Source organism: Leishmania major, chromosome 34 (genome assembly GCF_000002725.2).
Source record: "Leishmania major strain Friedlin complete genome, chromosome 34".
Lineage (NCBI taxonomy): Eukaryota > Euglenozoa > Kinetoplastea > Trypanosomatida > Trypanosomatidae > Leishmania > Leishmania major.
This window is the reverse complement of record NC_007286.2, coordinates 778,058-805,773: the sequence shown is the minus strand read 5'-3', so window position 1 is coordinate 805,773 and position 27,716 is coordinate 778,058. Positions and strand designations below refer to the sequence as shown.

The 27,716-nt window shown below is 66.9% G+C and overlaps 7 protein-coding genes across 7 annotated transcripts; all 7 read left to right on the top strand.

Annotated features, from left to right (window-relative positions):
• Positions 1-1,468: 1,468 nt before the first annotated feature.
• On the top strand, positions 1,469-3,463 carry LMJF_34_1810 (tuzin-like protein; the record flags this gene model as incomplete). The annotated part of the gene is made up of 1 exon (XM_001686226.1): positions 1,469-3,463. One exon carries the CDS (start codon positions 1,469-1,471, stop codon positions 3,461-3,463), a length of 1,995 nt encoding a protein of 664 aa, XP_001686278.1.
• Positions 3,464-5,661: 2,198 nt separating this feature from the next.
• Positions 5,662-6,276, top strand: LMJF_34_1800 (putative amastin-like surface protein; the record flags this gene model as incomplete). Its single annotated transcript, XM_001686225.1, has 1 exon — positions 5,662-6,276. The coding sequence occupies one exon, from the start codon at positions 5,662-5,664 to the stop codon at positions 6,274-6,276; it is 615 nt and encodes a 204-aa protein (XP_001686277.1).
• A 2,734-nt stretch (positions 6,277-9,010) lies between these two features.
• On the top strand, positions 9,011-11,005 carry LMJF_34_1790 (tuzin-like protein; the record flags this gene model as incomplete). Its single annotated transcript, XM_001686224.1, has 1 exon — positions 9,011-11,005. The coding sequence occupies one exon, from the start codon at positions 9,011-9,013 to the stop codon at positions 11,003-11,005; it is 1,995 nt and encodes a 664-aa protein (XP_001686276.1).
• A 2,198-nt stretch (positions 11,006-13,203) lies between these two features.
• LMJF_34_1780 (putative amastin-like surface protein) lies at positions 13,204-13,818 on the top strand (the record flags this gene model as incomplete). Its single annotated transcript, XM_001686223.1, has 1 exon — positions 13,204-13,818. The coding sequence occupies one exon, from the start codon at positions 13,204-13,206 to the stop codon at positions 13,816-13,818; it is 615 nt and encodes a 204-aa protein (XP_001686275.1).
• Positions 13,819-16,563: 2,745 nt separating this feature from the next.
• Positions 16,564-18,558, top strand: LMJF_34_1770 (tuzin-like protein; the record flags this gene model as incomplete). Its single annotated transcript, XM_001686222.1, has 1 exon — positions 16,564-18,558. The coding sequence occupies one exon, from the start codon at positions 16,564-16,566 to the stop codon at positions 18,556-18,558; it is 1,995 nt and encodes a 664-aa protein (XP_001686274.1).
• Positions 18,559-20,756: 2,198 nt separating this feature from the next.
• LMJF_34_1760 (putative amastin-like surface protein) lies at positions 20,757-21,371 on the top strand (the record flags this gene model as incomplete). Its single annotated transcript, XM_001686221.1, has 1 exon — positions 20,757-21,371. The coding sequence occupies one exon, from the start codon at positions 20,757-20,759 to the stop codon at positions 21,369-21,371; it is 615 nt and encodes a 204-aa protein (XP_001686273.1).
• A 2,731-nt stretch (positions 21,372-24,102) lies between these two features.
• On the top strand, positions 24,103-26,097 carry LMJF_34_1750 (tuzin-like protein; the record flags this gene model as incomplete). The annotated part of the gene is made up of 1 exon (XM_001686220.1): positions 24,103-26,097. One exon carries the CDS (start codon positions 24,103-24,105, stop codon positions 26,095-26,097), a length of 1,995 nt encoding a protein of 664 aa, XP_001686272.1.
• Between the last annotated feature and the right edge of the window lie 1,619 nt (positions 26,098-27,716).

Below are 27,716 nucleotides of genomic sequence, written 5' to 3'. Positions count from 1 at the left end.
CGCGTGTGCTGGCGGTGGCGGCGGACTGTGGCGACGACGCAGGCAAGGGCAGCAGCCGCGCAGCAGAGCACGCGCATACGCACATACACGCCGACACACGCGGGCAGGGGACTGCAGGCGAAGCAGGACGGGCAAATGCGCGGCGGTACGAGCGAGTGCGAAGGCGGAGCGGAGCAGAGGCGGGGCTGCGTTGCTGCTCGCTCCTCTGGCGTCTGGCTCGAGTCCGTCTGCGTGTGCGCCCCCCGTGTCGCTGTGTCTCCTCGCCTCTCTCTTGTGCGAATTGTTTCGATGGCTTCGTTGCTGGCGCACACCACCGAATCCTCCAGGCTCCACCGTGGGGAGTCGCCACGCCGCATGTGACGCGATGCAGCGGCCTTCAGGAGACGGAGGGGGAGAAGCACGGCATGCAGGCAGACTGCGGGGTCTCACAGGGCCCTGACCTGCGGCTGGGCAACATTCTCCCTCGGCTCGTGCGGCGTGTACGACGACCACCACCTGCCACGCACTGCTGCGCCCTCCCCACCGACAGAGGCCACCGCCTCCGCCCCTGGGGCACGACCCTGAGGGCGGCCCCGCTGGGAGCGCGGCGTGCAGTGCGGCCCGGCGCAGCGGCAGGACGGCTCGTCCTCGGCGACGCGGATGTGGCCGCCGTGCCACAGGGCGTAGGGGTGCCGTGGCTGTAGGCGCGCATGCGCCGGCTTGTGCGTGGTGGAATGGAGGCGGTGAGAAGCAAGTGCATGCCTCGCTGATTCGCACAGTCATGCGAATCAGCACACCCACCCAACAGCAAAACGGCAGGTGCATACATATATATACATGTTGATCTCTACATATGACTCTCTCTCTCTCTATATATATATGGCTGTGTGGGTATATTATGTACCGACAACACCGCCAAACGCCTCGCATTACGTTGTCCTCGCGGACCGCTCGCTTGTTGTCCTCGCCTGGCAGGGCGGAGGGCGTGCGTGCGCTTCTGTCTCCTCTCTTGCTTCCCCTCTGTTTGCTTTGCGGTACGCCTTCCTGCGCGCGTGCCTGCTCGCTATTATGCTTGCTTCCGTTGACCGACTCGTGAAAACCAACAGCGTCACCGCCGCGACTGCCGTCCCCCTCGTCCCCGTGAGGGCAGGGTATAGGGGGTGCAGGCGGCGCTCTTTGCTGCTGCCCGTGGTGCTGCCGCGCCGTGTGCGTGCAGGTGTGTGCACCCGCATGCGTGTGCGTGCCGGTATATGTATATACATATATATGTGTGTATGTGCGTGTGTACATGTCTGTGTGTGCGCGCGCCCTCTGGCAGCGCAGCCGCCTTCTGTGCCGATGCCTCATCATGTGCCCCACTCCTCTCTCTACTGCACGTTGGCGCGCGGGTCATGGGTGGTTGTCGAGGAAGCGCGGTGATGCAGAGGCGCCCCCCAGCCGTGAGCGGCGCCGTCACCCACACGCCAACACGAGGCACTCCCATGCGCACATGATGGCGCTCACACTCGACCCCCGGTGGAACGCCATGCGGAGAGGCATTGCCGGCATCGGTGTGTGCGCGGTGGATGGTAGAGGTGGTGCGGCCGCACCCGGATCTTGTAGGCTCTCTTTGTGTAGCTGTCTCTCGCCGGCGTCGAGTGGTGGGTGCGGCGGCGCAGATTCTGCGTTGTCGGAGGGCGGACACTGCCGCGAGTGTGTGTGCGGCATGCGTGGCCGCCTGCCGTCACCGAAGAAGCCGTGGAATAGTCTGGCAGGCGTCTTGGTTGGTGTGCGCGTGACGCACGCGGCGAGCGTTCTCGAGGACCGCCCCGTGGCTCTCGGACGGCTCGTGAGCAGATTGTCGGAGGCGGCCTACAAGGCGGAGATGCTCCGTACTGGCAAGAGGGATCGCGACGGCGAGGACCGCCGCGGCGACGCCGCGCAGCTGCTGGTGGTGGATGCTGGCACGCGGGTGACGGTCAGGACGGAGGGCGATCCCGCGAGCGGGGCCGCGGTGGCGCCGTCCGCCATGCACATGAAGGGCACTATCGCCAAGGTGAACGGCAACGCTACCTACATTATACTAATGGAGAAGGGCGAAGTGGAACTCTCTGTGGCGTCTGAGCGCATTGTGGCGCTGCAGCCGCGGAAGAAGCTGCTCCAGAGCGCTAGGCTGGTGGCGCTGGTAAACTGGCTGCGCTCCTGCGTGCACGACCCGCGCGACGTGGAGGCCATCGCGCTCGTCCTGTTCAGCCGCGGCTGGCGGGCGGAGCGGATGTACCTGCTGGAAGGCGTGGATCTCCTGCCGTTTGTGTTTGTGTCGAGGGTGGAGCTGGACAGTGTTAGCGAGAAGGCGCGGTGGGAGCGCGACCACGACAAGGCGATGCAGATGCTGCGCCGCGAGCGGGTGAAGGATACGAACTTTCGCTATGCCCTGGCCAAGTACAAGGGCACCATGAGCTGCATTGCCGGCGTGCTTGTGGTCGCTTACGTGTTCACGGCGAACCTGCGCGCGTACCGGCGGCAGCAGCGGGGCCATCAGCTCCGGACAGCCATCGAGACCCTCTCCAAGGCTGCCCGGCCAAGGAAGGAGGAGGGTATGCTCGCGGCGGCCGCCGAGGCCTTCGAGGTGAGGCGCGAGGATGAGGAGGCGCTTGTGCGCAGTGTGCTGACGCAGATGGCGCCGTCGCATCCCCGCATCGTGGCCCTCGCCGGTGGCTCTGGCGGCGGCAGGTGTGTGCCGTGTCGCCGCGCGGTGCGCGTGGAGGGGGTGGCGCTGGTTCATGTCGACGTCGGCGGCACGGAGGACACCCTGCGCAGTGTTGTGAGGGCCCTGGGGGTGAGCAACGTGGAGGTGTGCGGCGACCTGCTGGGTTTTGTGGAGGAAGCGATGCGGGGCGCGACCGTGAAGGCCAGCGACGGCGTTCCGTTCTTGGTGATGAGGCTGCGCGAGGGCAGCGATCTGGGCAGGGTGTACGGCGAGGTGGTGAGCCTGGTGAGCGACTGCCAGGCCTGCCATATCGTCCTGGCGGTGCCCATGAAGGCTCTGACCCCTTTGAACGTGTCGTCGCGGAGGCTGGACTTTTACTGCATACCACCCTTCTCCCGCCGGCAGGCGTTCGCCTACGCGGAGCACACGCTGGACGCGCTGGACCTGGTGTGCTTTGTGGAGGTGGTGGGGACGCGCAGCAGCGACGTCGACGAGCTGTGCGCTGCGCTGCGCCAGCGCGGCGTGGACCCGGTCACGTACACGAGCCTCATGCTGGCGCGGGCGATGCGTCGGCTGCAGGCTGCGCTGGGACCACCTGGCTCGCCTGCTCGTGCGGCGATCCGGCAGCTAGCCTCGATGCCATTCGCCGACGGCGTGCGCGATGACGCCACTGGAGCGATGTCGGTGCTCGGGCAGCCAGATGTGCAGGAGATGGTGCTGTACGATCCGGTGCAGCACGAGTGGCGGTTTGCGCAGCAGGTGTACCACACCGCGGCGCGCTGCATCTTGATCTAGTGTGTGTGGACGCGACCGGCGCGTGCGGCCTGGGCTGGGCTGTGCTGGGCTGGGGGGGGGGGGCAGTGCCTTTGCTGCTGCTTGGGCGCTTGTGCGGAGGCGGATGTGGATGCGCTGCCTTCACTGCCGTGTGTTGGCGGGCAGCCGTTGGAGGCACCGCCCACCGCACGGCGACGTGGTTGCTGACAGCTGCGTGCGGGTGCGGGTCTCTGCTGGATCAGTTGCCGAGGGCGACCAAGCTGCGATGGGGGTGGGGGAGGGGTGGACAAGAGCCCTCGCCCGCTGCGGAGACTCCGCCGCCTGTGCTGGGAAAGCAGACGCGCATCGGCAAAAGCGATGCGGCTGACCCACGCGGTGCGTGGGCCGTGCACCGGCGGGGTCGGCGATACACGTGCATACACATGCATAGATATACGTCTGTATATATCTATAGAGAGAGATGTTTGCATGTGCGTGCGTATGCTCTGGCGGAGGTACGCCTTGGGCAGGGGATGCTGCCGGCCAGCTCTCGGGCACTCCTTCGCCTGGTTGCCCCGGCCTCTCCGTCCCAGGCCAGCAGGTGCGTGCGCCAGTGCCCGCGCACGAATGTGGGTACACCCGAGTCCATCATGCCGTGTACCACTGACCCCACTCCATTCGATCCCTCTCTCACGCTGTAGGAAGCGTGCCGTACAAGTGTGGTCTGTCTGCGGCTGTTGTCTCGATGGCGGAGAGGGCGGCGCGCTGGGCAGCGTCTGCAGAGCTGCTTCCAAGCGCGGCAGCTCTCTGCGTGCGGAGCGCTGCGCAGGCGGCGGCGCCAGGAGGGCCCGTCTTTGTGTGGGTGCCGTTGGCCGCAGTCGCGCATTCTGCTGTGGGCTTGCGGGACACCTGGCAGGTGTGCGTCTGCGTGGCGGCGTCGGCGGTGTGCCGTGCGGTGGTGTTGCTCTCAGGTGTGCAGCCCGAGGTGGTGTGTATGCGTCCCAGCAGGGACGCGGCAGCACAGCCGCCACGCCGCTGCTTCGCCGTTGTCGTTGGGAGGAGGGGGAGGGCGTGCAGGTGTGTGCCCGTGCCGTGCTGTGTGAGCACGCAGTCGCCAGCGCCGTGCCTCCTCTCTCTTGCTGCACCGGGATGCTGAGAGGCTGGTGCGCCTGGTGCCCTGTGGGCCCCGTGGGGGTGAACTGCGCGTCTTGCAGAATGCAGGCCCGTGTACCGACGCTTCGTGACGGGCGCCGGCCAGCCAACAGCGCTGTGCGTCGCTGCGCCCACTGCAGCTGCACTGCGTCCGGCACTGGCGGAGCCACGGGCTGTGCCCTGCATCAGCGCCTCGCTTGCCAAATCAGAAAACAGGAGGTAGGGCACGTATACCCGTTGAATCGCCGGCACAACTCGCGGTGGGCCGGCACCGGTGTGACCGTGCCCGCGAGCCTCTCCGGCGACCTCGCTAGCACAGCCCTGCCCGCGGACACCAAGGGTCGGCAACCGTGCCCGAGGGCGTGCGGCAGGCTCTTTGCCTGCTGTCCATGATCGGTACACTGGACGCTGGGATCCCACGGCGCGGTGTGGCCAGCGTCATCAGCGGAGGCGGACAAGCGTGGCTGACGGAATGAATGAGATGCACGCTGGGTGCGTGATGACTGTGTCCGGGGCGCGGCGACGGCGCAGCACCGCCGAAGCGGTGCCAGAGCGGATCAGCGAAGGGGGGAGGGGCGTGGGAGGCGATGCGGCGCGTGCCAGAGGAGGGTAGCGGGAGGTGCCCCCTTTCCTCCCCCCGTCCTGTCCCCGCGTGGCCCACCCCTGCCTATGTGCTTGCCTTGCGTGTTTGTGCCAGCCGATGGCCCATGTGCCCCCGCTGCGCGCGCCCCGCCGTGTCACTTGCCTGTCTCCTCGCCTCTCTCTCCCCGTCTCTCTTGTCGCCCCTTTTCACTGCTGCCCACGCCGCCCGTCCCTCTACCGCCTCTCACAACACACCCGCGCACAACCGACCGCCCAACAACAACGCGTGCGCGCACACGCCACCGCAACCAAGACATCGCGTCGCCACGCCTCGACTCTCCTCCGCTCTCTCCCGCTCTCCCATCTGCCCCCTCCTGCGTCTTTGTTTCCGCCTCCTCATTTGTCATCCGCTGTGTGGCAGCGTCTCGCCCGCACCCCCGCCGTTGGTTCTCGCGTCTGCCTCGGCGCCGCTCCTCTCAGTCTCTCGCTCTTGTCCCTTTTCGCCCATGAAGTGCAGTATCCCCCTCGTTGTCTACGTGGTCGTGCAGTTCGTGGCGTTCCTTCTGGTGCTGGTGGGCACGCCGCTGGAGATGTTCCGTGCACCCAATCGTCCAGGAGTCGCTCAGTGTCTAACGCTTTTTGGCTTTAAGCTCGACTGTAAATCACTTGAATATGAGGAGACGGTAGACATGCAATGGCTTAATTGCCCTGCACGCATCGCCCGTTTCCGCCTTGCGCAGGCGTTCACTCTCATCTCCATCCTCGTGTACGGCGCGGCCTTTGTCCTGGGCTTAGTTTTGCTGTACGGCTGCACTATTCACCGCTGGGTTTGCCTGGCGCTGAACATCGTTGGCGCGGTCACCTTGTGCGTTGTGTGGGTGGCCATGGTGGTGACATACAAAAAACCTGATGAGCCGCTATGCCGTGAGGTGAGGAATATGGGCTACCGGTTCGGCACCGGGTTCGCTCTCTTGGTGGTGGCCTGGATACTGGATATCCTCAACATCATCTTCTTGCTGCTTCCGTTGCAGATGAGGGGATCACAGGACTGTGCAAACTCGATGGAGTCACAGAGGACGAATAACAGTAAACAAGCCACAGGAAGCGGAGGGCGAGCTTGATAGCGGCGCGGCCCCTCCACACAGGCGTGCTCGTGGTGGAGCTGGTGACAGCGAGGATGAGGGTGCGAAGGCTGCTGGTTCCCGTGTCTGCCCTTCGCGGGCCCAGCCCTCTCGCTGCCCTGTCGCGCGTGCGTGCACGCACCCGCTCTCCGCGCACATGGCGAGGAGTCGCTCTCGCCCGCGCTGTCGTCGCCTCGCTCTCTCTTTTCCCGCTGCCTCGCATTGCCCTCGCTGTGCGCGTGCGTCTCGTGACGAGTGTGGCTTTGTGCGTCTTCCCTTCCTCCTCCCACGCGCGGCTCTCGTCGGCGTCTCCGTTCCCTCGCGTTGTGTTGCCGTGCTCATGCGCGCGGCGGCCGGCGCCATGCACTGGGCAGCGCACACACACTGGGCGCCCACACGCCGACGCATGCCGCCTTCCGCCCACTGACCCCCACCCGCTCACCCTCCCCTGTGAGCTGCTCGCCCTCAGCAGCTGCTGGGACGTGCCCCCGTGACGGCCGCCCGGCGCACCGTTGGCGGAGCGCGGTGGCGGAGGAAGGCGCGGGGTGCCGGCAGGGGGGTCGCCGGGGGCCGGACCGTGTGCGCGGGAAAGGGAGAGCGAAGGCGTGCGGCGAATGCCCCAGCTGGGATGGGCAGGCAGGCGCGACGCAGGGGAGAAGCCGACGCCGTGGCAGGGATGGCGGGAGGCGGAGAGCCGCCCACGGCATCGGTGACGCGCCCGCCCTTCTCCAGCTACGCGCCCCGCCGCGGCGGCCGCGCGTGTTTCTGGTGTCCCCCTCGCGCGCCCGGTGGACTGCGCGGACACGGAGACGGGCGAGGGGGAGGGTGCGAGGTGCCAGAGGAGGTGGTGGCGGTTGCGGGAAGAAGACAGAGCGGGCGAGCGTGCGCAGGCAGCAGCGGCACGGCCGTGCATGGGCACCGCTGCCGAGGGGCGACTGCAGCACCTCGTGCATGCCTGCGTGGTGGTACACGGCGTGTGCGTGTGCGCAGGCGTATGCGCCCCTGTCACCGTCCTCCCCCTCGTTCCGTGAGCGGCCCCCGCGGCCCTCCCTCACTAAGGCTGCCGCTGTTGGCGTGTCTCTGTTTTCGTGCGGTGGTCGCGGGTGCCGCCCCGCGCTCTCGCTTTACTCGACGCTCGTCTCCCTCGAGCTCGCTCGTGCTTGCTGTTCTCTTCTGCGCGCAGAGAGAAGCGTGGTGTGTGCGTGCCCCTCTGCGCCTCTCGTCGCTCCCCGCACCCCCCGCCCCTCATGTGCGCGTGTGCTGGCGGTGGCGGCGGACTGTGGCGACGACGCAGGCAAGGGCAGCAGCCGCGCAGCAGAGCACGCGCATACGCACATACACACGCCGACACACGCGGGCAGGGGACTGCAGGCGAAGCAGGACGGGCAAATGCGCGGCGGTACGAGCGAGTGCGAAGGCGGAGCGGAGCAGAGGCGGGGCTGCGTTGCTGCTCGCTCCTCTGGCGTCTGGCTCGAGTCCGTCTGCGTGTGCGCCCCCCGTGTCGCTGTGTCTCCTCGCCTCTCTCTTGTGCGAATTGTTTCGATGGCTTCGTTGCTGGCGCACACCACCGAATCCTCCACGCTCCACCGTGGGGAGTCGCCACGCCGCATGTGACGCGATGCAGCGGCCTTCAGGAGACGGAGGGGGAGAAGCACGGCATGCAGGCAGACTGCGGGGTCTCACAGGGCCCTGACCTGCGGCTGGGCAACATTCCCCCTCGGCTCGTGCGGCGTGTACGACGACCACCACCTGCCACGCACTGCTGCGCCCTCCCCACCGACAGAGGCCACCGCCTCCGCCCCTGGGGCACGACCCTGAGGGCGGCCCCGCTGGGAGCGCGGCGTGCAGTGCGGCCCGGCGCAGCGGCAGGACGGCTCGTCCTCGGCGACGCGGATGTGGCCGCCGTGCCACAGGGCGTAGGGGTGCCGTGGCTGTAGGCGCGCATGCGCCGGCTTGTGCGTGGTGGAATGGAGGCGGTGAGAAGCAAGTGCATGCCTCGCTGATTCGCACAGTCATGCGAATCAGCACACCCACCCAACAGCAAAACGGCAGGTGCATACATATATACATATATATATATACATGTTGATCTCTACATATGACTCTCTCTCTCTCTATATATATATGGCTGTGTAGGTATATTATGTACCGACAACACCGCCAAACGCCTCGCATTACGTTGTCCTCGCGGACCGCTCGCTTGTTGTCCTCGCCTGGCAGGGCGGAGGGCGTGCGTGCGCTTCTGTCTCCTCTCTTGCTTCCCCTCTGTTTGCTTTGCGGTACGCCTTCCTGCGCGCGTGCCTGCTCGCTATTATGCTTGCTTCCGTTGACCGACTCGTGAAAACCAACAGCGTCACCGCCGCGACTGCCGTCCCCCTCGTCCCCGTGAGGGCAGGGTATAGGGGGTGCAGGCGGCGCTCTTTGCTGCTGCCCGTGGTGCTGCCGCGCCGTGTGCGTGCAGGTGTGTGCACCCGCATGCGGGTGCGTGCCGGTATATGTATATACATATATATGTGTGTATGTGCGTGTGTACATGTCTGTGTGTGCGCGCGCCCTCTGGCAGCGCAGCCGCCTTCTGTGCCGATGCCTCATCATGTGCCCCACTCCTCTCTCTACTGCACGTTGGCGCGCGGGTCATGGGTGGTTGTCGAGGAAGCGCGGTGATGCAGAGGCGCCCCCCAGCCGTGAGTGGCGCCGTCACCCACACGCCAACACGAGGCACTCCCATGCGCACATGATGGCGCTCACACTCGACCCCCGGTGGAACGCCATGCGGAGAGGCATTGCCGGCATCGGTGTGTGCGCGGTGGATGGTAGAGGTGGTGCGGCCGCACCCGGATCTTGTAGGCTCTCTTTGTGTAGCTGTCTCTCGCCGGCGTCGAGTGGTGGGTGCGGCGGCGCAGATTCTGCGTTGTCGGAGGGCGGACACTGCCGCGAGTGTGTGTGCGGCATGCGTGGCCGCCTGCCGTCACCGAAGAAGCCGTGGAATAGTCTGGCAGGCGTCTTGGTTGGTGTGCGCGTGACGCACGCGGCGAGCGTTCTCGAGGACCGCCCCGTGGCTCTCGGACGGCTCGTGAGCAGATTGTCGGAGGCGGCCTACAAGGCGGAGATGCTCCGTACTGGCAAGAGGGATCGCGACGGCGAGGACCGCCGCGGCGACGCCGCGCAGCTGCTGGTGGTGGATGCTGGCACGCGGGTGACGGTCAGGACGGAGGGCGATCCCGCGAGCGGGGCCGCGGTGGCGCCGTCCGCCATGCACATGAAGGGCACTATCGCCAAGGTGAACGGCAACGCTACCTACATTATACTAATGGAGAAGGGCGAAGTGGAACTCTCTGTGGCGTCTGAGCGCATTGTGGCGCTGCAGCCGCGGAAGAAGCTGCTCCAGAGCGCTAGGCTGGTGGCGCTGGTAAACTGGCTGCGCTCCTGCGTGCACGACCCGCGCGACGTGGAGGCCATCGCGCTCGTCCTGTTCAGCCGCGGCTGGCGGGCGGAGCGGATGTACCTGCTGGAAGGCGTGGATCTCCTGCCGTTTGTGTTTGTGTCGAGGGTGGAGCTGGACAGTGTTAGCGAGAAGGCGCGGTGGGAGCGCGACCACGACAAGGCGATGCAGATGCTGCGCCGCGAGCGGGTGAAGGATACGAACTTTCGCTATGCCCTGGCCAAGTACAAGGGCACCATGAGCTGCATTGCCGGCGTGCTTGTGGTCGCTTACGTGTTCACGGCGAACCTGCGCGCGTACCGGCGGCAGCAGCGGGGCCATCAGCTCCGGACAGCCATCGAGACCCTCTCCAAGGCTGCCCGGCCAAGGAAGGAGGAGGGTATGCTCGCGGCGGCCGCCGAGGCCTTCGAGGTGAGGCGCGAGGATGAGGAGGCGCTTGTGCGCAGTGTGCTGACGCAGATGGCGCCGTCGCATCCCCGCATCGTGGCCCTCGCCGGTGGCTCTGGCGGCGGCAGGTGTGTGCCGTGTCGCCGCGCGGTGCGCGTGGAGGGGGTGGCGCTGGTTCATGTCGACGTCGGCGGCACGGAGGACACCCTGCGCAGTGTTGTGAGGGCCCTGGGGGTGAGCAACGTGGAGGTGTGCGGCGACCTGCTGGGTTTTGTGGAGGAAGCGATGCGGGGCGCGACCGTGAAGGCCAGCGACGGCGTTCCGTTCTTGGTGATGAGGCTGCGCGAGGGCAGCGATCTGGGCAGGGTGTACGGCGAGGTGGTGAGCCTGGTGAGCGACTGCCAGGCCTGCCATATCGTCCTGGCGGTGCCCATGAAGGCTCTGACCCCTTTGAACGTGTCGTCGCGGAGGCTGGACTTTTACTGCATACCACCCTTCTCCCGCCGGCAGGCGTTCGCCTACGCGGAGCACACGCTGGACGCGCTGGACCTGGTGTGCTTTGTGGAGGTGGTGGGGACGCGCAGCAGCGACGTCGACGAGCTGTGCGCTGCGCTGCGCCAGCGCGGCGTGGACCCGGTCACGTACACGAGCCTCATGCTGGCGCGGGCGATGCGTCGGCTGCAGGCTGCGCTGGGACCACCTGGCTCGCCTGCTCGTGCGGCGATCCGGCAGCTAGCCTCGATGCCATTCGCCGACGGCGTGCGCGATGACGCCACTGGAGCGATGTCGGTGCTCGGGCAGCCAGATGTGCAGGAGATGGTGCTGTACGATCCGGTGCAGCACGAGTGGCGGTTTGCGCAGCAGGTGTACCACACCGCGGCGCGCTGCATCTTGATCTAGTGTGTGTGGACGCGACCGGCGCGTGCGGCCTGGGCTGGGCTGTGCTGGGCTGGGGGGGGGGGGCAGTGCCTTTGCTGCTGCTTGGGCGCTTGTGCGGAGGCGGATGTGGATGCGCTGCCTTCACTGCCGTGTGTTGGCGGGCAGCCGTTGGAGGCACCGCCCACCGCACGGCGACGTGGTTGCTGACAGCTGCGTGCGGGTGCGGGTCTCTGCTGGATCAGTTGCCGAGGGCGACCAAGCTGCGATGGGGGTGGGGGAGGGGTGGACAAGAGCCCTCGCCCGCTGCGGAGACTCCGCCGCCTGTGCTGGGAAAGCAGACGCGCATCGGCAAAAGCGATGCGGCTGACCCACGCGGTGCGTGGGCCGTGCACCGGCGGGGTCGGCGATACACGTGCATACACATGCATAGATATACGTCTGTATATATCTATAGAGAGAGATGTTTGCATGTGCGTGCGTATGCTCTGGCGGAGGTACGCCTTGGGCAGGGGATGCTGCCGGCCAGCTCTCGGGCACTCCTTCGCCTGGTTGCCCCGGCCTCTCCGTCCCAGGCCAGCAGGTGCGTGCGCCAGTGCCCGCGCACGAATGTGGGTACACCCGAGTCCATCATGCCGTGTACCACTGACCCCACTCCATTCGATCCCTCTCTCACGCTGTAGGAAGCGTGCCGTACAAGTGTGGTCTGTCTGCGGCTGTTGTCTCGATGGCGGAGAGGGCGGCGCGCTGGGCAGCGTCTGCAGAGCTGCTTCCAAGCGCGGCAGCTCTCTGCGTGCGGAGCGCTGCGCAGGCGGCGGCGCCAGGAGGGCCCGTCTTTGTGTGGGTGCCGTTGGCCGCAGTCGCGCATTCTGCTGTGGGCTTGCGGGACACCTGGCAGGTGTGCGTCTGCGTGGCGGCGTCGGCGGTGTGCCGTGCGGTGGTGTTGCTCTCAGGTGTGCAGCCCGAGGTGGTGTGTATGCGTCCCAGCAGGGACGCGGCAGCACAGCCGCCACGCCGCTGCTTCGCCGTTGTCGTTGGGAGGAGGGGGAGGGCGTGCAGGTGTGTGCCCGTGCCGTGCTGTGTGAGCACGCAGTCGCCAGCGCCGTGCCTCCTCTCTCTTGCTGCACCGGGATGCTGAGAGGCTGGTGCGCCTGGTGCCCTGTGGGCCCCGTGGGGGTGAACTGCGCGTCTTGCAGAATGCAGGCCCGTGTACCGACGCTTCGTGACGGGCGCCGGCCAGCCAACAGCGCTGTGCGTCGCTGCGCCCACTGCAGCTGCACTGCGTCCGGCACTGGCGGAGCCACGGGCTGTGCCCTGCATCAGCGCCTCGCTTGCCAAATCAGAAAACAGGAGGTAGGGCACGTATACCCGTTGAATCGCCGGCACAACTCGCGGTGGGCCGGCACCGGTGTGACCGTGCCCGCGAGCCTCTCCGGCGACCTCGCTAGCACAGCCCTGCCCGCGGACACCAAGGGTCGGCAACCGTGCCCGAGGGCGTGCGGCAGGCTCTTTGCCTGCTGTCCATGATCGGTACACTGGACGCTGGGATCCCACGGCGCGGTGTGGCCAGCGTCATCAGCGGAGGCGGACAAGCGTGGCTGACGGAATGAATGAGATGCACGCTGGGTGCGTGATGACTGTGTCCGGGGCGCGGCGACGGCGCAGCACCGCCGAAGCGGTGCCAGAGCGGATCAGCGAAGGGGGGAGGGGCGTGGGAGGCGATGCGGCGCGTGCCAGAGGAGGGTAGCGGGAGGTGCCCCCTTTCCTCCCCCCGTCCTGTCCCCGCGTGGCCCACCCCTGCCTATGTGCTTGCCTTGCGTGTTTGTGCCAGCCGATGGCCCATGTGCCCCCGCTGCGCGCGCCCCGCCGTGTCACTTGCCTGTCTCCTCGCCTCTCTCTCCCCGTCTCTCTTGTCGCCCCTTTTCACTGCTGCCCACGCCGCCCGTCCCTCTACCGCCTCTCACAACACACCCGCGCACAACCGACCGCCCAACAACAACGCGTGCGCGCACACGCCACCGCAACCAAGACATCGCGTCGCCACGCCTCGACTCTCCTCCGCTCTCTCCCGCTCTCCCATCTGCCCCCTCCTGCGTCTTTGTTTCCGCCTCCTCATTTGTCATCCGCTGTGTGGCAGCGTCTCGCCCGCACCCCCGCCGTTGGTTCTCGCGTCTGCCTCGGCGCCGCTCCTCTCAGTCTCTCGCTCTTGTCCCTTTTCGCCCATGAAGTGCAGTATCCCCCTCGTTGTCTACGTGGTCGTGCAGTTCGTGGCGTTCCTTCTGGTGCTGGTGGGCACGCCGCTGGAGATGTTCCGTGCACCCAATCGTCCAGGAGTCGCTCAGTGTCTAACGCTTTTTGGCTTTAAGCTCGACTGTAAATCACTTGAATATGAGGAGACGGTAGACATGCAATGGCTTAATTGCCCTGCACGCATCGCCCGTTTCCGCCTTGCGCAGGCGTTCACTCTCATCTCCATCCTCGTGTACGGCGCGGCCTTTGTCCTGGGCTTAGTTTTGCTGTACGGCTGCACTATTCACCGCTGGGTTTGCCTGGCGCTGAACATCGTTGGCGCGGTCACCTTGTGCGTTGTGTGGGTGGCCATGGTGGTGACATACAAAAAACCTGATGAGCCGCTATGCCGTGAGGTGAGGAATATGGGCTACCGGTTCGGCACCGGGTTCGCTCTCTTGGTGGTGGCCTGGATACTGGATATCCTCAACATCATCTTCTTGCTGCTTCCGTTGCAGATGAGGGGATCACAGGACTGTGCAAACTCGATGGAGTCACAGAGGACGAATAACAGTAAACAAGCCACAGGAAGCGGAGGGCGAGCTTGATAGCGGCGCGGCCCCTCCACACAGGCGTGCTCGTGGTGGAGCTGGTGACAGCGAGGATGAGGGTGCGAAGGCTGCTGGTTCCCGTGTCTGCCCTTCGCGGGCCCAGCCCTCTCGCTGCCCTGTCGCGCGTGCGTGCACGCACCCGCTCTCCGCGCACATGGCGAGGAGTCGCTCTCGCCCGCGCTGTCGTCGCCTCGCTCTCTCTTTTCCCGCTGCCTCGCATTGCCCTCGCTGTGCGCGTGCGTCTCGTGACGAGTGTGGCTTTGTGCGTCTTCCCTTCCTCCTCCCACGCGCGGCTCTCGTCGGCGTCTCCGTTCCCTCGCGTTGTGTTGCCGTGCTCATGCGCGCGGCGGCCGGCGCCATGCACTGGGCAGCGCACACACACTGGGCGCCCACACGCCGACGCATGCCGCCTTCCGCCCACTGACCCCCACCCGCTCACCCTCCCCTGTGAGCTGCTCGCCCTCAGCAGCTGCTGGGACGTGCCCCCGTGACGGCCGCCCGGCGCACCGTTGGCGGAGCGCGGTGGCGGAGGAAGGCGCGGGGTGCCGGCAGGGGGGTCGCCGGGGGCCGGACCGTGTGCGCGGGAAAGGGAGAGCGAAGGCGTGCGGCGAATGCCCCAGCTGGGATGGGCAGGCAGGCGCGACGCAGGGGAGAAGCCGACGCCGTGGCAGGGATGGCGGGAGGCGGAGAGCCGCCCACGGCATCGGTGACGCGCCCGCCCTTCTCCAGCTACGCGCCCCGCCGCGGCGGCCGCGCGTGTTTCTGGTGTCCCCCTCGCGCGCCCGGTGGACTGCGCGGACACGGAGACGGGCGAGGGGGAGGGTGCGAGGTGCCAGAGGAGGTGGTGGCGGTTGCGGGAAGAAGACAGAGCGGGCGAGCGTGCGCAGGCAGCAGCGGCACGGCCGTGCATGGGCACCGCTGCCGAGGGGCGACTGCAGCACCTCGTGCATGCCTGCGTGGTGGTACACGGCGTGTGCGTGTGCGCAGGCGCATGCGCCCCTGTCACCGTCCTCCCCCTCGTTCCGTGAGCGACCCCCGCGGCCCTCCCTCACTAAGGCTGCCGCTGTTGGCGTGTCTCTGTTTTCGTGCGGTGGTCGCGGGTGCCGCCCCGCGCTCTCGCTTTACTCGACGCTCGTCTCCCTCGAGCTCGCTCGTGCTTGCTGTTCTCTTCTGCGCGCAGAGAGAAGCGTGGTGTGTGCGTGTGCGTGCGCGTGCCCTCTGCGCCTCTCGTCGCTCCCCGCACCCCCCGCCCCTCATGTGCGCGTGTGCTGGCGGTGGCGGCGGACTGTGGCGACGACGCAGGCAAGGGCAGCAGCCGCGCAGCAGAGCACGCGCATACGCACATACACACGCCGACACACGCGGGCAGGGGACTGCAGGCGAAGCAGGACGGGCAAATGCGCGGCGGTACGAGCGAGTGCGAAGGCGGAGCGGAGCAGAGGCGGGGCTGCGTTGCTGCTCGCTCCTCTGGCGTCTGGCTCGAGTCCGTCTGCGTGTGCGCCCCCCGTGTCGCTGTGTCTCCTCGCCTCTCTCTTGTGCGAATTGTTTCGATGGCTTCGTTGCTGGCGCACACCACCGAATCCTCCACGCTCCACCGTGGGGAGTCGCCACGCCGCATGTGACGCGATGCAGCGGCCTTCAGGAGACGGAGGGGGAGAAGCACGGCATGCAGGCAGACTGCGGGGTCTCACAGGGCCCTGACCTGCGGCTGGGCAACATTCCCCCTCGGCTCGTGCGGCGTGTACGACGACCACCACCTGCCACGCACTGCTGCACCCTCCCCACCGACAGAGGCCACCGCCTCCGCCCCTGGGGCACAACCCTGAGGGCGGCCCCGCTGGGAGCGCGGCGTGCAGTGCGGCCCGGCGCAGCGGCAGGACGGCTCGTCCTCGGCGACGCGGATGTGGCCGCCGTGCCACAGGGCGTAGGGGTGCCGTGGCTGTAGGCGCGCATGCGCCGGCTTGTGCGTGGTGGAATGGAGGCGGTGAGAAGCAAGTGCATGCCTCGCTGGTTCGCACAGCCATGCGAATCAGCACACCCACCCAACAGCAAAACGGCAGGTGCATACATATATACATATATATATATACATGTTGATCTCTACATATGACTCTCTCTCTCTCTATATATATATGGCTGTGTAGGTATATTATGTACCGACAACACCGCCAAACGCCTCGCATTACGTTGTCCTCGCGGACCGCTCGCTTGTTGTCCTCGCCTGGCAGGGCGGAGGGCGTGCGTGCGCTTCTGTCTCCTCTCTTGCTTCCCCTCTGTTTGCTTTGCGGTACGCCTTCCTGCGCGCGTGCCTGCTCGCTATTATGCTTGCTTCCGTTGACCGACTCGTGAAAACCAACAGCGTCACCGCCGCGACTGCCGTCCCCCTCGTCCCCGTGAGGGCAGGGTATAGGGGGTGCAGGCGGCGCTCTTTGCTGCTGCCCGTGGTGCTGCCGCGCCGTGTGCGTGCAGGTGTGTGCACCCGCATGCGGGTGCGTGCCGGTATATGTATATACATATATATGTGTGTATGTGCGTGTGTACATGTCTGTGTGTGCGCGCGCCCTCTGGCAGCGCAGCCGCCTTCTGTGCCGATGCCTCATCATGTGCCCCACTCCTCTCTCTACTGCACGTTGGCGCGCGGGTCATGGGTGGTTGTCGAGGAAGCGCGGTGATGCAGAGGCGCCCCCCAGCCGTGAGCGGCGCCGTCACCCACACGCCAACACGAGGCACTCCCATGCGCACATGATGGCGCTCACACTCGACCCCCGGTGGAACGCCATGCGGAGAGGCATTGCCGGCATCGGTGTGTGCGCGGTGGATGGTAGAGGTGGTGCGGCCGCACCCGGATCTTGTAGGCTCTCTTTGTGTAGCTGTCTCTCGCCGGCGTCGAGTGGTGGGTGCGGCGGCGCAGATTCTGCGTTGTCGGAGGGCGGACACTGCCGCGAGTGTGTGTGCGGCATGCGTGGCCGCCTGCCGTCACCGAAGAAGCCGTGGAATAGTCTGGCAGGCGTCTTGGTTGGTGTGCGCGTGACGCACGCGGCGAGCGTTCTCGAGGACCGCCCCGTGGCTCTCGGACGGCTCGTGAGCAGATTGTCGGAGGCGGCCTACAAGGCGGAGATGCTCCGTACTGGCAAGAGGGATCGCGACGGCGAGGACCGCCGCGGCGACGCCGCGCAGCTGCTGGTGGTGGATGCTGGCACGCGGGTGACGGTCAGGACGGAGGGCGATCCCGCGAGCGGGGCCGCGGTGGCGCCGTCCGCCATGCACATGAAGGGCACTATCGCCAAGGTGAACGGCAACGCTACCTACATTATACTAATGGAGAAGGGCGAAGTGGAACTCTCTGTGGCGTCTGAGCGCATTGTGGCGCTGCAGCCGCGGAAGAAGCTGCTCCAGAGCGCTAGGCTGGTGGCGCTGGTAAACTGGCTGCGCTCCTGCGTGCACGACCCGCGCGACGTGGAGGCCATCGCGCTCGTCCTGTTCAGCCGCGGCTGGCGGGCGGAGCGGATGTACCTGCTGGAAGGCGTGGATCTCCTGCCGTTTGTGTTTGTGTCGAGGGTGGAGCTGGACAGTGTTAGCGAGAAGGCGCGGTGGGAGCGCGACCACGACAAGGCGATGCAGATGCTGCGCCGCGAGCGGGTGAAGGATACGAACTTTCGCTATGCCCTGGCCAAGTACAAGGGCACCATGAGCTGCATTGCCGGCGTGCTTGTGGTCGCTTACGTGTTCACGGCGAACCTGCGCGCGTACCGGCGGCAGCAGCGGGGCCATCAGCTCCGGACAGCCATCGAGACCCTCTCCAAGGCTGCCCGGCCAAGGAAGGAGGAGGGTATGCTCGCGGCGGCCGCCGAGGCCTTCGAGGTGAGGCGCGAGGATGAGGAGGCGCTTGTGCGCAGTGTGCTGACGCAGATGGCGCCGTCGCATCCCCGCATCGTGGCCCTCGCCGGTGGCTCTGGCGGCGGCAGGTGTGTGCCGTGTCGCCGCGCGGTGCGCGTGGAGGGGGTGGCGCTGGTTCATGTCGACGTCGGCGGCACGGAGGACACCCTGCGCAGTGTTGTGAGGGCCCTGGGGGTGAGCAACGTGGAGGTGTGCGGCGACCTGCTGGGTTTTGTGGAGGAAGCGATGCGGGGCGCGACCGTGAAGGCCAGCGACGGCGTTCCGTTCTTGGTGATGAGGCTGCGCGAGGGCAGCGATCTGGGCAGGGTGTACGGCGAGGTGGTGAGCCTGGTGAGCGACTGCCAGGCCTGCCATATCGTCCTGGCGGTGCCCATGAAGGCTCTGACCCCTTTGAACGTGTCGTCGCGGAGGCTGGACTTTTACTGCATACCACCCTTCTCCCGCCGGCAGGCGTTCGCCTACGCGGAGCACACGCTGGACGCGCTGGACCTGGTGTGCTTTGTGGAGGTGGTGGGGACGCGCAGCAGCGACGTCGACGAGCTGTGCGCTGCGCTGCGCCAGCGCGGCGTGGACCCGGTCACGTACACGAGCCTCATGCTGGCGCGGGCGATGCGTCGGCTGCAGGCTGCGCTGGGACCACCTGGCTCGCCTGCTCGTGCGGCGATCCGGCAGCTAGCCTCGATGCCATTCGCCGACGGCGTGCGCGATGACGCCACTGGAGCGATGTCGGTGCTCGGGCAGCCAGATGTGCAGGAGATGGTGCTGTACGATCCGGTGCAGCACGAGTGGCGGTTTGCGCAGCAGGTGTACCACACCGCGGCGCGCTGCATCTTGATCTAGTGTGTGTGGACGCGACCGGCGCGTGCGGCCTGGGCTGGGCTGTGCTGGGCTGGGGGGGGGGGGCAGTGCCTTTGCTGCTGCTTGGGCGCTTGTGCGGAGGCGGATGTGGATGCGCTGCCTTCACTGCCGTGTGTTGGCGGGCAGCCGTTGGAGGCACCGCCCACCGCACGGCGACGTGGTTGCTGACAGCTGCGTGCGGGTGCGGGTCTCTGCTGGATCAGTTGCCGAGGGCGACCAAGCTGCGATGGGGGTGGGGGAGGGGTGGACAAGAGCCCTCGCCCGCTGCGGAGACTCCGCCGCCTGTGCTGGGAAAGCAGACGCGCATCGGCAAAAGCGATGCGGCTGACCCACGCGGTGCGTGGGCCGTGCACCGGCGGGGTCGGCGATACACGTGCATACACATGCATAGATATACGTCTGTATATATCTATAGAGAGAGATGTTTGCATGTGCGTGCGTATGCTCTGGCGGAGGTACGCCTTGGGCAGGGGATGCTGCCGGCCAGCTCTCGGGCACTCCTTCGCCTGGTTGCCCCGGCCTCTCCGTCCCAGGCCAGCAGGTGCGTGCGCCAGTGCCCGCGCACGAATGTGGGTACACCCGAGTCCATCATGCCGTGTACCACTGACCCCACTCCATTCGATCCCTCTCTCACGCTGTAGGAAGCGTGCCGTACAAGTGTGGTCTGTCTGCGGCTGTTGTCTCGATGGCGGAGAGGGCGGCGCGCTGGGCAGCGTCTGCAGAGCTGCTTCCAAGCGCGGCAGCTCTCTGCGTGCGGAGCGCTGCGCAGGCGGCGGCGCCAGGAGGGCCCGTCTTTGTGTGGGTGCCGTTGGCCGCAGTCGCGCATTCTGCTGTGGGCTTGCGGGACACCTGGCAGGTGTGCGTCTGCGTGGCGGCGTCGGCGGTGTGCCGTGCGGTGGTGTTGCTCTCAGGTGTGCAGCCCGAGGTGGTGTGTATGCGTCCCAGCAGGGACGCGGCAGCACAGCCGCCACGCCGCTGCTTCGCCGTTGTCGTTGGGAGGAGGGGGAGGGCGTGCAGGTGTGTGCCCGTGCCGTGCTGTGTGAGCACGCAGTCGCCAGCGCCGTGCCTCCTCTCTCTTGCTGCACCGGGATGCTGAGAGGCTGGTGCGCCTGGTGCCCTGTGGGCCCCGTGGGGGTGAACTGCGCGTCTTGCAGAATGCAGGCCCGTGTACCGACGCTTCGTGACGGGCGCCGGCCAGCCAACAGCGCTGTGCGTCGCTGCGCCCACTGCAGCTGCACTGCGTCCGGCACTGGCGGAGCCACGGGCTGTGCCCTGCATCAGCGCCTCGCTTGCCAAATCAGAAAACAGGAGGTAGGGCACGTATACCCGTTGAATCGCCGGCACAACTCGCGGTGGGCCGGCACCGGTGTGACCGTGCCCGCGAGCCTCTCCGGCGACCTCGCTAGCACAGCCCTGCCCGCGGACACCAAGGGTCGGCAACCGTGCCCGAGGGCGTGCGGCAGGCTCTTTGCCTGCTGTCCATGATCGGTACACTGGACGCTGGGATCCCACGGCGCGGTGTGGCCAGCGTCATCAGCGGAGGCGGACAAGCGTGGCTGACGGAATGAATGAGATGCACGCTGGGTGCGTGATGACTGTGTCCGGGGCGCGGCGACGGCGCAGCACCGCCGAAGCGGTGCCAGAGCGGATCAGCGAAGGGGGGAGGGGCGTGGGAGGCGATGCGGCGCGTGCCAGAGGAGGGTAGCGGGAGGTGCCCCCTTTCCTCCCCCCGTCCTGTCCCCGCGTGGCCCACCCCTGCCTATGTGCTTGCCTTGCGTGTTTGTGCCAGCCGATGGCCCATGTGCCCCCGCTGCGCGCGCCCCGCCGTGTCACTTGCCTGTCTCCTCGCCTCTCTCTCCCCGTCTCTCTTGTCGCCCCTTTTCACTGCTGCCCACGCCGCCCGTCCCTCTACCGCCTCTCACAACACACCCGCGCACAACCGACCGCCCAACAACAACGCGTGCGCGCACACGCCACCGCAACCAAGACATCGCGTCGCCACGCCTCGACTCTCCTCCGCTCTCTCCCGCTCTCCCATCTGCCCCCTCCTGCGTCTTTGTTTCCGCCTCCTCATTTGTCATCCGCTGTGTGGCAGCGTCTCGCCCGCACCCCCGCCGTTGGTTCTCGCGTCTGCCTCGGCGCCGCTCCTCTCAGTCTCTCGCTCTTGTCCCTTTTCGCCCATGAAGTGCAGTATCCCCCTCGTTGTCTACGTGGTCGTGCAGTTCGTGGCGTTCCTTCTGGTGCTGGTGGGCACGCCGCTGGAGATGTTCCGTGCACCCAATCGTCCAGGAGTCGCTCAGTGTCTAACGCTTTTTGGCTTTAAGCTCGACTGTAAATCACTTGAATATGAGGAGACGGTAGACATGCAATGGCTTAATTGCCCTGCACGCATCGCCCGTTTCCGCCTTGCGCAGGCGTTCACTCTCATCTCCATCCTCGTGTACGGCGCGGCCTTTGTCCTGGGCTTAGTTTTGCTGTACGGCTGCACTATTCACCGCTGGGTTTGCCTGGCGCTGAACATCGTTGGCGCGGTCACCTTGTGCGTTGTGTGGGTGGCCATGGTGGTGACATACAAAAAACCTGATGAGCCGCTATGCCGTGAGGTGAGGAATATGGGCTACCGGTTCGGCACCGGGTTCGCTCTCTTGGTGGTGGCCTGGATACTGGATATCCTCAACATCATCTTCTTGCTGCTTCCGTTGCAGATGAGGGGATCACAGGACTGTGCAAACTCGATGGAGTCACAGAGGACGAATAACAGTAAACAAGCCACAGGAAGCGGAGGGCGAGCTTGATAGCGGCGCGGCCCCTCCACACAGGCGTGCTCGTGGTGGAGCTGGTGACAGCGAGGATGAGGGTGCGAAGGCTGCTGGTTCCCGTGTCTGCCCTTCGCGGGCCCAGCCCTCTCGCTGCCCTGTCGCGCGTGCGTGCACGCACCCGCTCTCCGCGCACATGGCGAGGAGTCGCTCTCGCCCGCGCTGTCGTCGCCTCGCTCTCTCTTTTCCCGCTGCCTCGCATTGCCCTCGCTGTGCGCGTGCGTCTCGTGACGAGTGTGGCTTTGTGCGTCTTCCCTTCCTCCTCCCACGCGCGGCTCTCGTCGGCGTCTCCGTTCCCTCGCGTTGTGTTGCCGTGCTCATGCGCGCGGCGGCCGGCGCCATGCACTGGGCAGCGCACACACACTGGGCGCCCACACGCCGACGCATGCCGCCTTCCGCCCACTGACCCCCACCCGCTCACCCTCCCCTGTGAGCTGCTCGCCCTCAGCAGCTGCTGGGACGTGCCCCCGTGACGGCCGCCCGGCGCACCGTTGGCGGAGCGCGGTGGCGGAGGAAGGCGCGGGGTGCCGGCAGGGGGGTCGCCGGGGGCCGGACCGTGTGCGCGGGAAAGGGAGAGCGAAGGCGTGCGGCGAATGCCCCAGCTGGGATGGGCAGGCAGGCGCGACGCAGGGGAGAAGCCGACGCCGTGGCAGGGATGGCGGGAGGCGGAGAGCCGCCCACGGCATCGGTGACGCGCCCGCCCTTCTCCAGCTACGCGCCCCGCCGCGGCGGCCGCGCGTGTTTCTGGTGTCCCCCTCGCGCGCCCGGTGGACTGCGCGGACACGGAGACGGGCGAGGGGGAGGGTGCGAGGTGCCAGAGGAGGTGGTGGCGGTTGCGGGAAGAAGACAGAGCGGGCGAGCGTGCGCAGGCAGCAGCGGCACGGCCGTGCATGGGCACCGCTGCGAAGGGGCGACTGCAGCACCTCGTGCATGCCTGCGTGGTGGTACACGGCGTGTGCGTGTGCGCAGGCGCATGCGCCCCTGTCACCGTCCTCCCCCTCGTTCCGTGAGCGACCCCCGCGGCCCTCCCTCACTAAGGCTGCCGCTGTTGGCGTGTCTCTGTTTTCGTGCGGTGGTCGCGGGTGCCGCCCCGCGCTCTCGCTTTACTCGACGCTCGTCTCCCTCGAGCTCGCTCGTGCTTGCTGTTCTCTTCTGCGCGCAGAGAGAAGCGTGGTGTGTGCGTGTGCGTGCGCGTGCCCTCTGCGCCTCTCGTCGCTCCCCGCACCCCCCGCCCCTCATGTGCGCGTGTGCTGGCGGTGGCGGCGGACTGTGGCGACGACGCAGGCAAGGGCAGCAGCCGCGCAGCAGAGCACGCGCATACGCACATACACACGCCGACACACGCGGGCAGGGGACTGCAGGCGAAGCAGGACGGGCAAATGCGCGGCGGTACGAGCGAGTGCGAAGGCGGAGCGGAGCAGAGGCGGGGCTGCGTTGCTGCTCGCTCCTCTGGCGTCTGGCTCGAGTCCGTCTGCGTGTGCGCCCCCCGTGTCGCTGTGTCTCCTCGCCTCTCTCTTGTGCGAATTGTTTCGATGGCTTCGTTGCTGGCGCACACCACCGAATCCTCCACGCTCCACCGTGGGGAGTCGCCACGCCGCATGTGACGCGATGCAGCGGCCTTCAGGAGACGGAGGGGGAGAAGCACGGCATGCAGGCAGACTGCGGGGTCTCACAGGGCCCTGACCTGCGGCTGGGCAACATTCCCCCTCGGCTCGTGCGGCGTGTACGACGACCACCACCTGCCACGCACTGCTGCGCCCTCCCCACCGACAGAGGCCACCGCCTCCGCCCCTGGGGCACGACCCTGAGGGCGGCCCCGCTGGGAGCGCGGCGTGCAGTGCGGCCCGGCGCAGCGGCAGGACGGCTCGTCCTCGGCGACGCGGATGTGGCCGCCGTGCCACAGGGCGTAGGGGTGCCGTGGCTGTAGGCGCGCATGCGCCGGCTTGTGCGTGGTGGAATGGAGGCGGTGAGAAGCAAGTGCATGCCTCGCTGATTCGCACAGTCATGCGAATCAGCACACCCACCCAACAGCAAAACGGCAGGTGCATATATATATATATATATGTTGATCTCTACATATGACTCTCTCTCTCTATATATATGGCTGTGTAGGTATATTATGTACCGACAACACCGCCAAACGCCTCGCATTACGTTGTCCTCGCGGACCGCTCGCTTGTTGTCCTCGCCTGGCAGGGCGGAGGGCGTGCGTGCGCTTCTGTCTCCTCTCTTGCTTCCCCTCTGTTTGCTTTGCGGTACGCCTTCCTGCGCGCGTGCCTGCTCGCTATTATGCTTGCTTCCGTTGACCGACTCGTGAAAACCAACAGCGTCACCGCCGCGACTGCCGTCCCCCTCCTCCCCGTGAGGGCAGGGTATAGGGGGTGCAGGCGGCGCTCTTTGCTGCTGCCCGTGGTGCTGCCGCGCCGTGTGCGTGCAGGTGTGTGCACCCGCATGCGGGTGCGTGCCGGTATATGTATATACATATATATGTGTGTATGTGCGTGTGTACATGTCTGTGTGTGCGCGCGCCCTCTGGCAGCGCAGCCGCCTTCTGTGCCGATGCCTCATCATGTGCCCCACTCCTCTCTCTACTGCACGTTGGCGCGCGGGTCATGGGTGGTTGTCGAGGAAGCGCGGTGATGCAGAGGCGCCCCCCAGCCGTGAGTGGCGCCGTCACCCACACGCCAACACGAGGCACTCCCATGCGCACATGATGGCGCTCACACTCGACCCCCGGTGGAACGCCATGCGGAGAGGCATTGCCGGCATCGGTGTGTGCGCGGTGGATGGTAGAGGTGGTGCGGCCGCACCCGGATCTTGTAGGCTCTCTTTGTGTAGCTGTCTCTCGCCGGCGTCGAGTGGTGGGTGCGGCGGCGCAGATTCTGCGTTGTCGGAGGGCGGACACTGCCGCGAGTGTGTGTGCGGCATGCGTGGCCGCCTGCCGTCACCGAAGAAGCCGTGGAATAGTCTGGCAGGCGTCTTGGTTGGTGTGCGCGTGACGCACGCGGCGAGCGTTCTCGAGGACCGCCCCGTGGCTCTCGGACGGCTCGTGAGCAGATTGTCGGAGGCGGCCTACAAGGCGGAGATGCTCCGTACTGGCAAGAGGGATCGCGACGGCGAGGACCGCCGCGGCGACGCCGCGCAGCTGCTGGTGGTGGATGCTGGCACGCGGGTGACGGTCAGGACGGAGGGCGATCCCGCGAGCGGGGCCGCGGTGGCGCCGTCCGCCATGCACATGAAGGGCACTATCGCCAAGGTGAACGGCAACGCTACCTACATTATACTAATGGAGAAGGGCGAAGTGGAACTCTCTGTGGCGTCTGAGCGCATTGTGGCGCTGCAGCCGCGGAAGAAGCTGCTCCAGAGCGCTAGGCTGGTGGCGCTGGTAAACTGGCTGCGCTCCTGCGTGCACGACCCGCGCGACGTGGAGGCCATCGCGCTCGTCCTGTTCAGCCGCGGCTGGCGGGCGGAGCGGATGTACCTGCTGGAAGGCGTGGATCTCCTGCCGTTTGTGTTTGTGTCGAGGGTGGAGCTGGACAGTGTTAGCGAGAAGGCGCGGTGGGAGCGCGACCACGACAAGGCGATGCAGATGCTGCGCCGCGAGCGGGTGAAGGATACGAACTTTCGCTATGCCCTGGCCAAGTACAAGGGCACCATGAGCTGCATTGCCGGCGTGCTTGTGGTCGCTTACGTGTTCACGGCGAACCTGCGCGCGTACCGGCGGCAGCAGCGGGGCCATCAGCTCCGGACAGCCATCGAGACCCTCTCCAAGGCTGCCCGGCCAAGGAAGGAGGAGGGTATGCTCGCGGCGGCCGCCGAGGCCTTCGAGGTGAGGCGCGAGGATGAGGAGGCGCTTGTGCGCAGTGTGCTGACGCAGATGGCGCCGTCGCATCCCCGCATCGTGGCCCTCGCCGGTGGCTCTGGCGGCGGCAGGTGTGTGCCGTGTCGCCGCGCGGTGCGCGTGGAGGGGGTGGCGCTGGTTCATGTCGACGTCGGCGGCACGGAGGACACCCTGCGCAGTGTTGTGAGGGCCCTGGGGGTGAGCAACGTGGAGGTGTGCGGCGACCTGCTGGGTTTTGTGGAGGAGGCGATGCGGGGCGCGACCGTGAAGGCCAGCGACGGCGTTCCGTTCTTGGTGATGAGGCTGCGCGAGGGCAGCGATCTGGGCAGGGTGTACGGCGAGGTGGTGAGCCTGGTGAGCGACTGCCAGGCCTGCCATATCGTCCTGGCGGTGCCCATGAAGGCTCTGACCCCTTTGAACGTGTCGTCGCGGAGGCTGGACTTTTACTGCATACCACCCTTCTCCCGCCGGCAGGCGTTCGCCTACGCGGAGCACACGCTGGACGCGCTGGACCTGGTGTGCTTTGTGGAGGTGGTGGGGACGCGCAGCAGCGACGTCGACGAGCTGTGCGCTGCGCTGCGCCAGCGCGGCGTGGACCCGGTCACGTACACGAGCCTCATGCTGGCGCGGGCGATGCGTCGGCTGCAGGCTGCGCTGGGACCACCTGGCTCGCCTGCTCGTGCGGCGATCCGGCAGCTAGCCTCGATGCCATTCGCCGACGGCGTGCGCGATGACGCCACTGGAGCGATGTCGGTGCTCGGGCAGCCAGATGTGCAGGAGATGGTGCTGTACGATCCGGTGCAGCACGAGTGGCGGTTCGCGCAGCAGGTGTACCACACCGCGGCGCGCTGCATCTTGATCTAGTGTGTGTGGACGCGACCGGCGCGTGCGGCCTGGGCTGGGCTGTGCTGGGCGGGGGGGGGGGGCGGTGCCTTTGCTGCTGCTTGGGCGCTTGTGCGGAGGCGGATGTGGATGCGCTGCCTTCACTGCCGTGTGTTGGCGGGCAGCCGTTGGAGGCACCGCCCACCGCACGGCGACGTGGTTGCTGACAGCTGCGTGCGGGTGCGGGTCTCTGCTGGATCAGTTGCCGAGGGCGACCAAGCTGCGATGGGGGTGGGGGAGGGGTGGACAAGAGCCCTCGCCCGCTGCGGAGACTCCGCCGCCTGTGCTGGGAAAGCAGACGCGCATCGGCAAAAGCGATGCGGCTGACCCACGCGGTGCGTGGGCCGTGCACCGGCGGGGTCGGCGATACACGTGCATACACATGCATAGATATACGTCTGTATATATCTATAGAGAGAGATGTTTGCATGTGCGTGCGTATGCTCTGGCGGAGGTACGCCTTGGGCAGGGGATGCTGCCGGCCAGCTCTCGGGCACTCCTTCGCCTGGTTGCCCCGGCCTCTCCGTCCCAGGCCAGCAGGTGCGTGCGCCAGTGCCCGCGCACGAATGTGGGTACACCCGAGTCCATCATGCCGTGTACCACTGACCCCACTCCATTCGATCCCTCTCTCACGCTGTAGGAAGCGTGCCGTACAGGTGTGGTCTGTCTGCGGCTGTTGTCTCGATGGCGGAGAGGGCGGCGCGCTGGGCAGCGTCTGCAGAGCTGCTTCCAAGCGCGGCAGCTCTCTGCGTGCGGAGCGCTGCGCAGGCGGCGTCGCCAGGAGGGCCCGTCTTTGTGTGGGTGCCGTTGGCCGCAGTCGCGCATTCTGCTGTGGGCTTGCGGGACACCTGGCAGGTGTGCGTCTGCGTGGCGGCGTCGGCGGTGTGCCGTGCGGTGGTGTTGCTCTCAGGTGTGCAGCCCGAGGTGGTGTGTATGCGTCCCAGCAGGGACGCGGCAGCACAGCCGCCACGCCGCTGCTTCGCCGTTGTCGTTGGGAGGAGGGGGAGGGCGTGCAGGTGTGTGCCCGTGCCGTGCTGTGTGAGCACGCAGTCGCCAGCGCCGTGCCTCCTCTCTCTTGCTGCACCGGGATGCTGAGAGGCTGGTGCGCCTGGTGCCCTGTGGGCCCCGTGGGGGTGAACTGCGCGTCTTGCAGAATGCAGGCCCGTGTACCGACGCTTCGTGACGGGCGCCGGCCAGCCAACAGCGCTGTGCGTCGCTGCGCCCACTGCAGCTGCACTGCGTCCGGCACTGGCGGAGCCACGGGCTGTGCCCTGCATCAGCGCCTCGCTTGCCAAATCAGAAAACAGGAGGTAGGGCACGTATACCCGTTGAATCGCCGGCACAACTCGCGGTGGGCCGGCACCGGCGTGACCGTGCCCGCGAGCCTCTCCGGCGACCTCGCTAGCACAGCCCTGCCCGCGGACACCAAGGGTCGGCAACCGTGCCCGAGGGCGTGCGGCAGGCTCTTTGCCTGCTGTCCATGATCGGTACACTGGACGCTGGGATCCCACGGCGCGGTGTGGCCAGCGTCATCAGCGGAGGCGGACAAGCGTGGCTGACGGAATGAATGAGATGCACGCTGGGTGCGTGATGACTGTGTC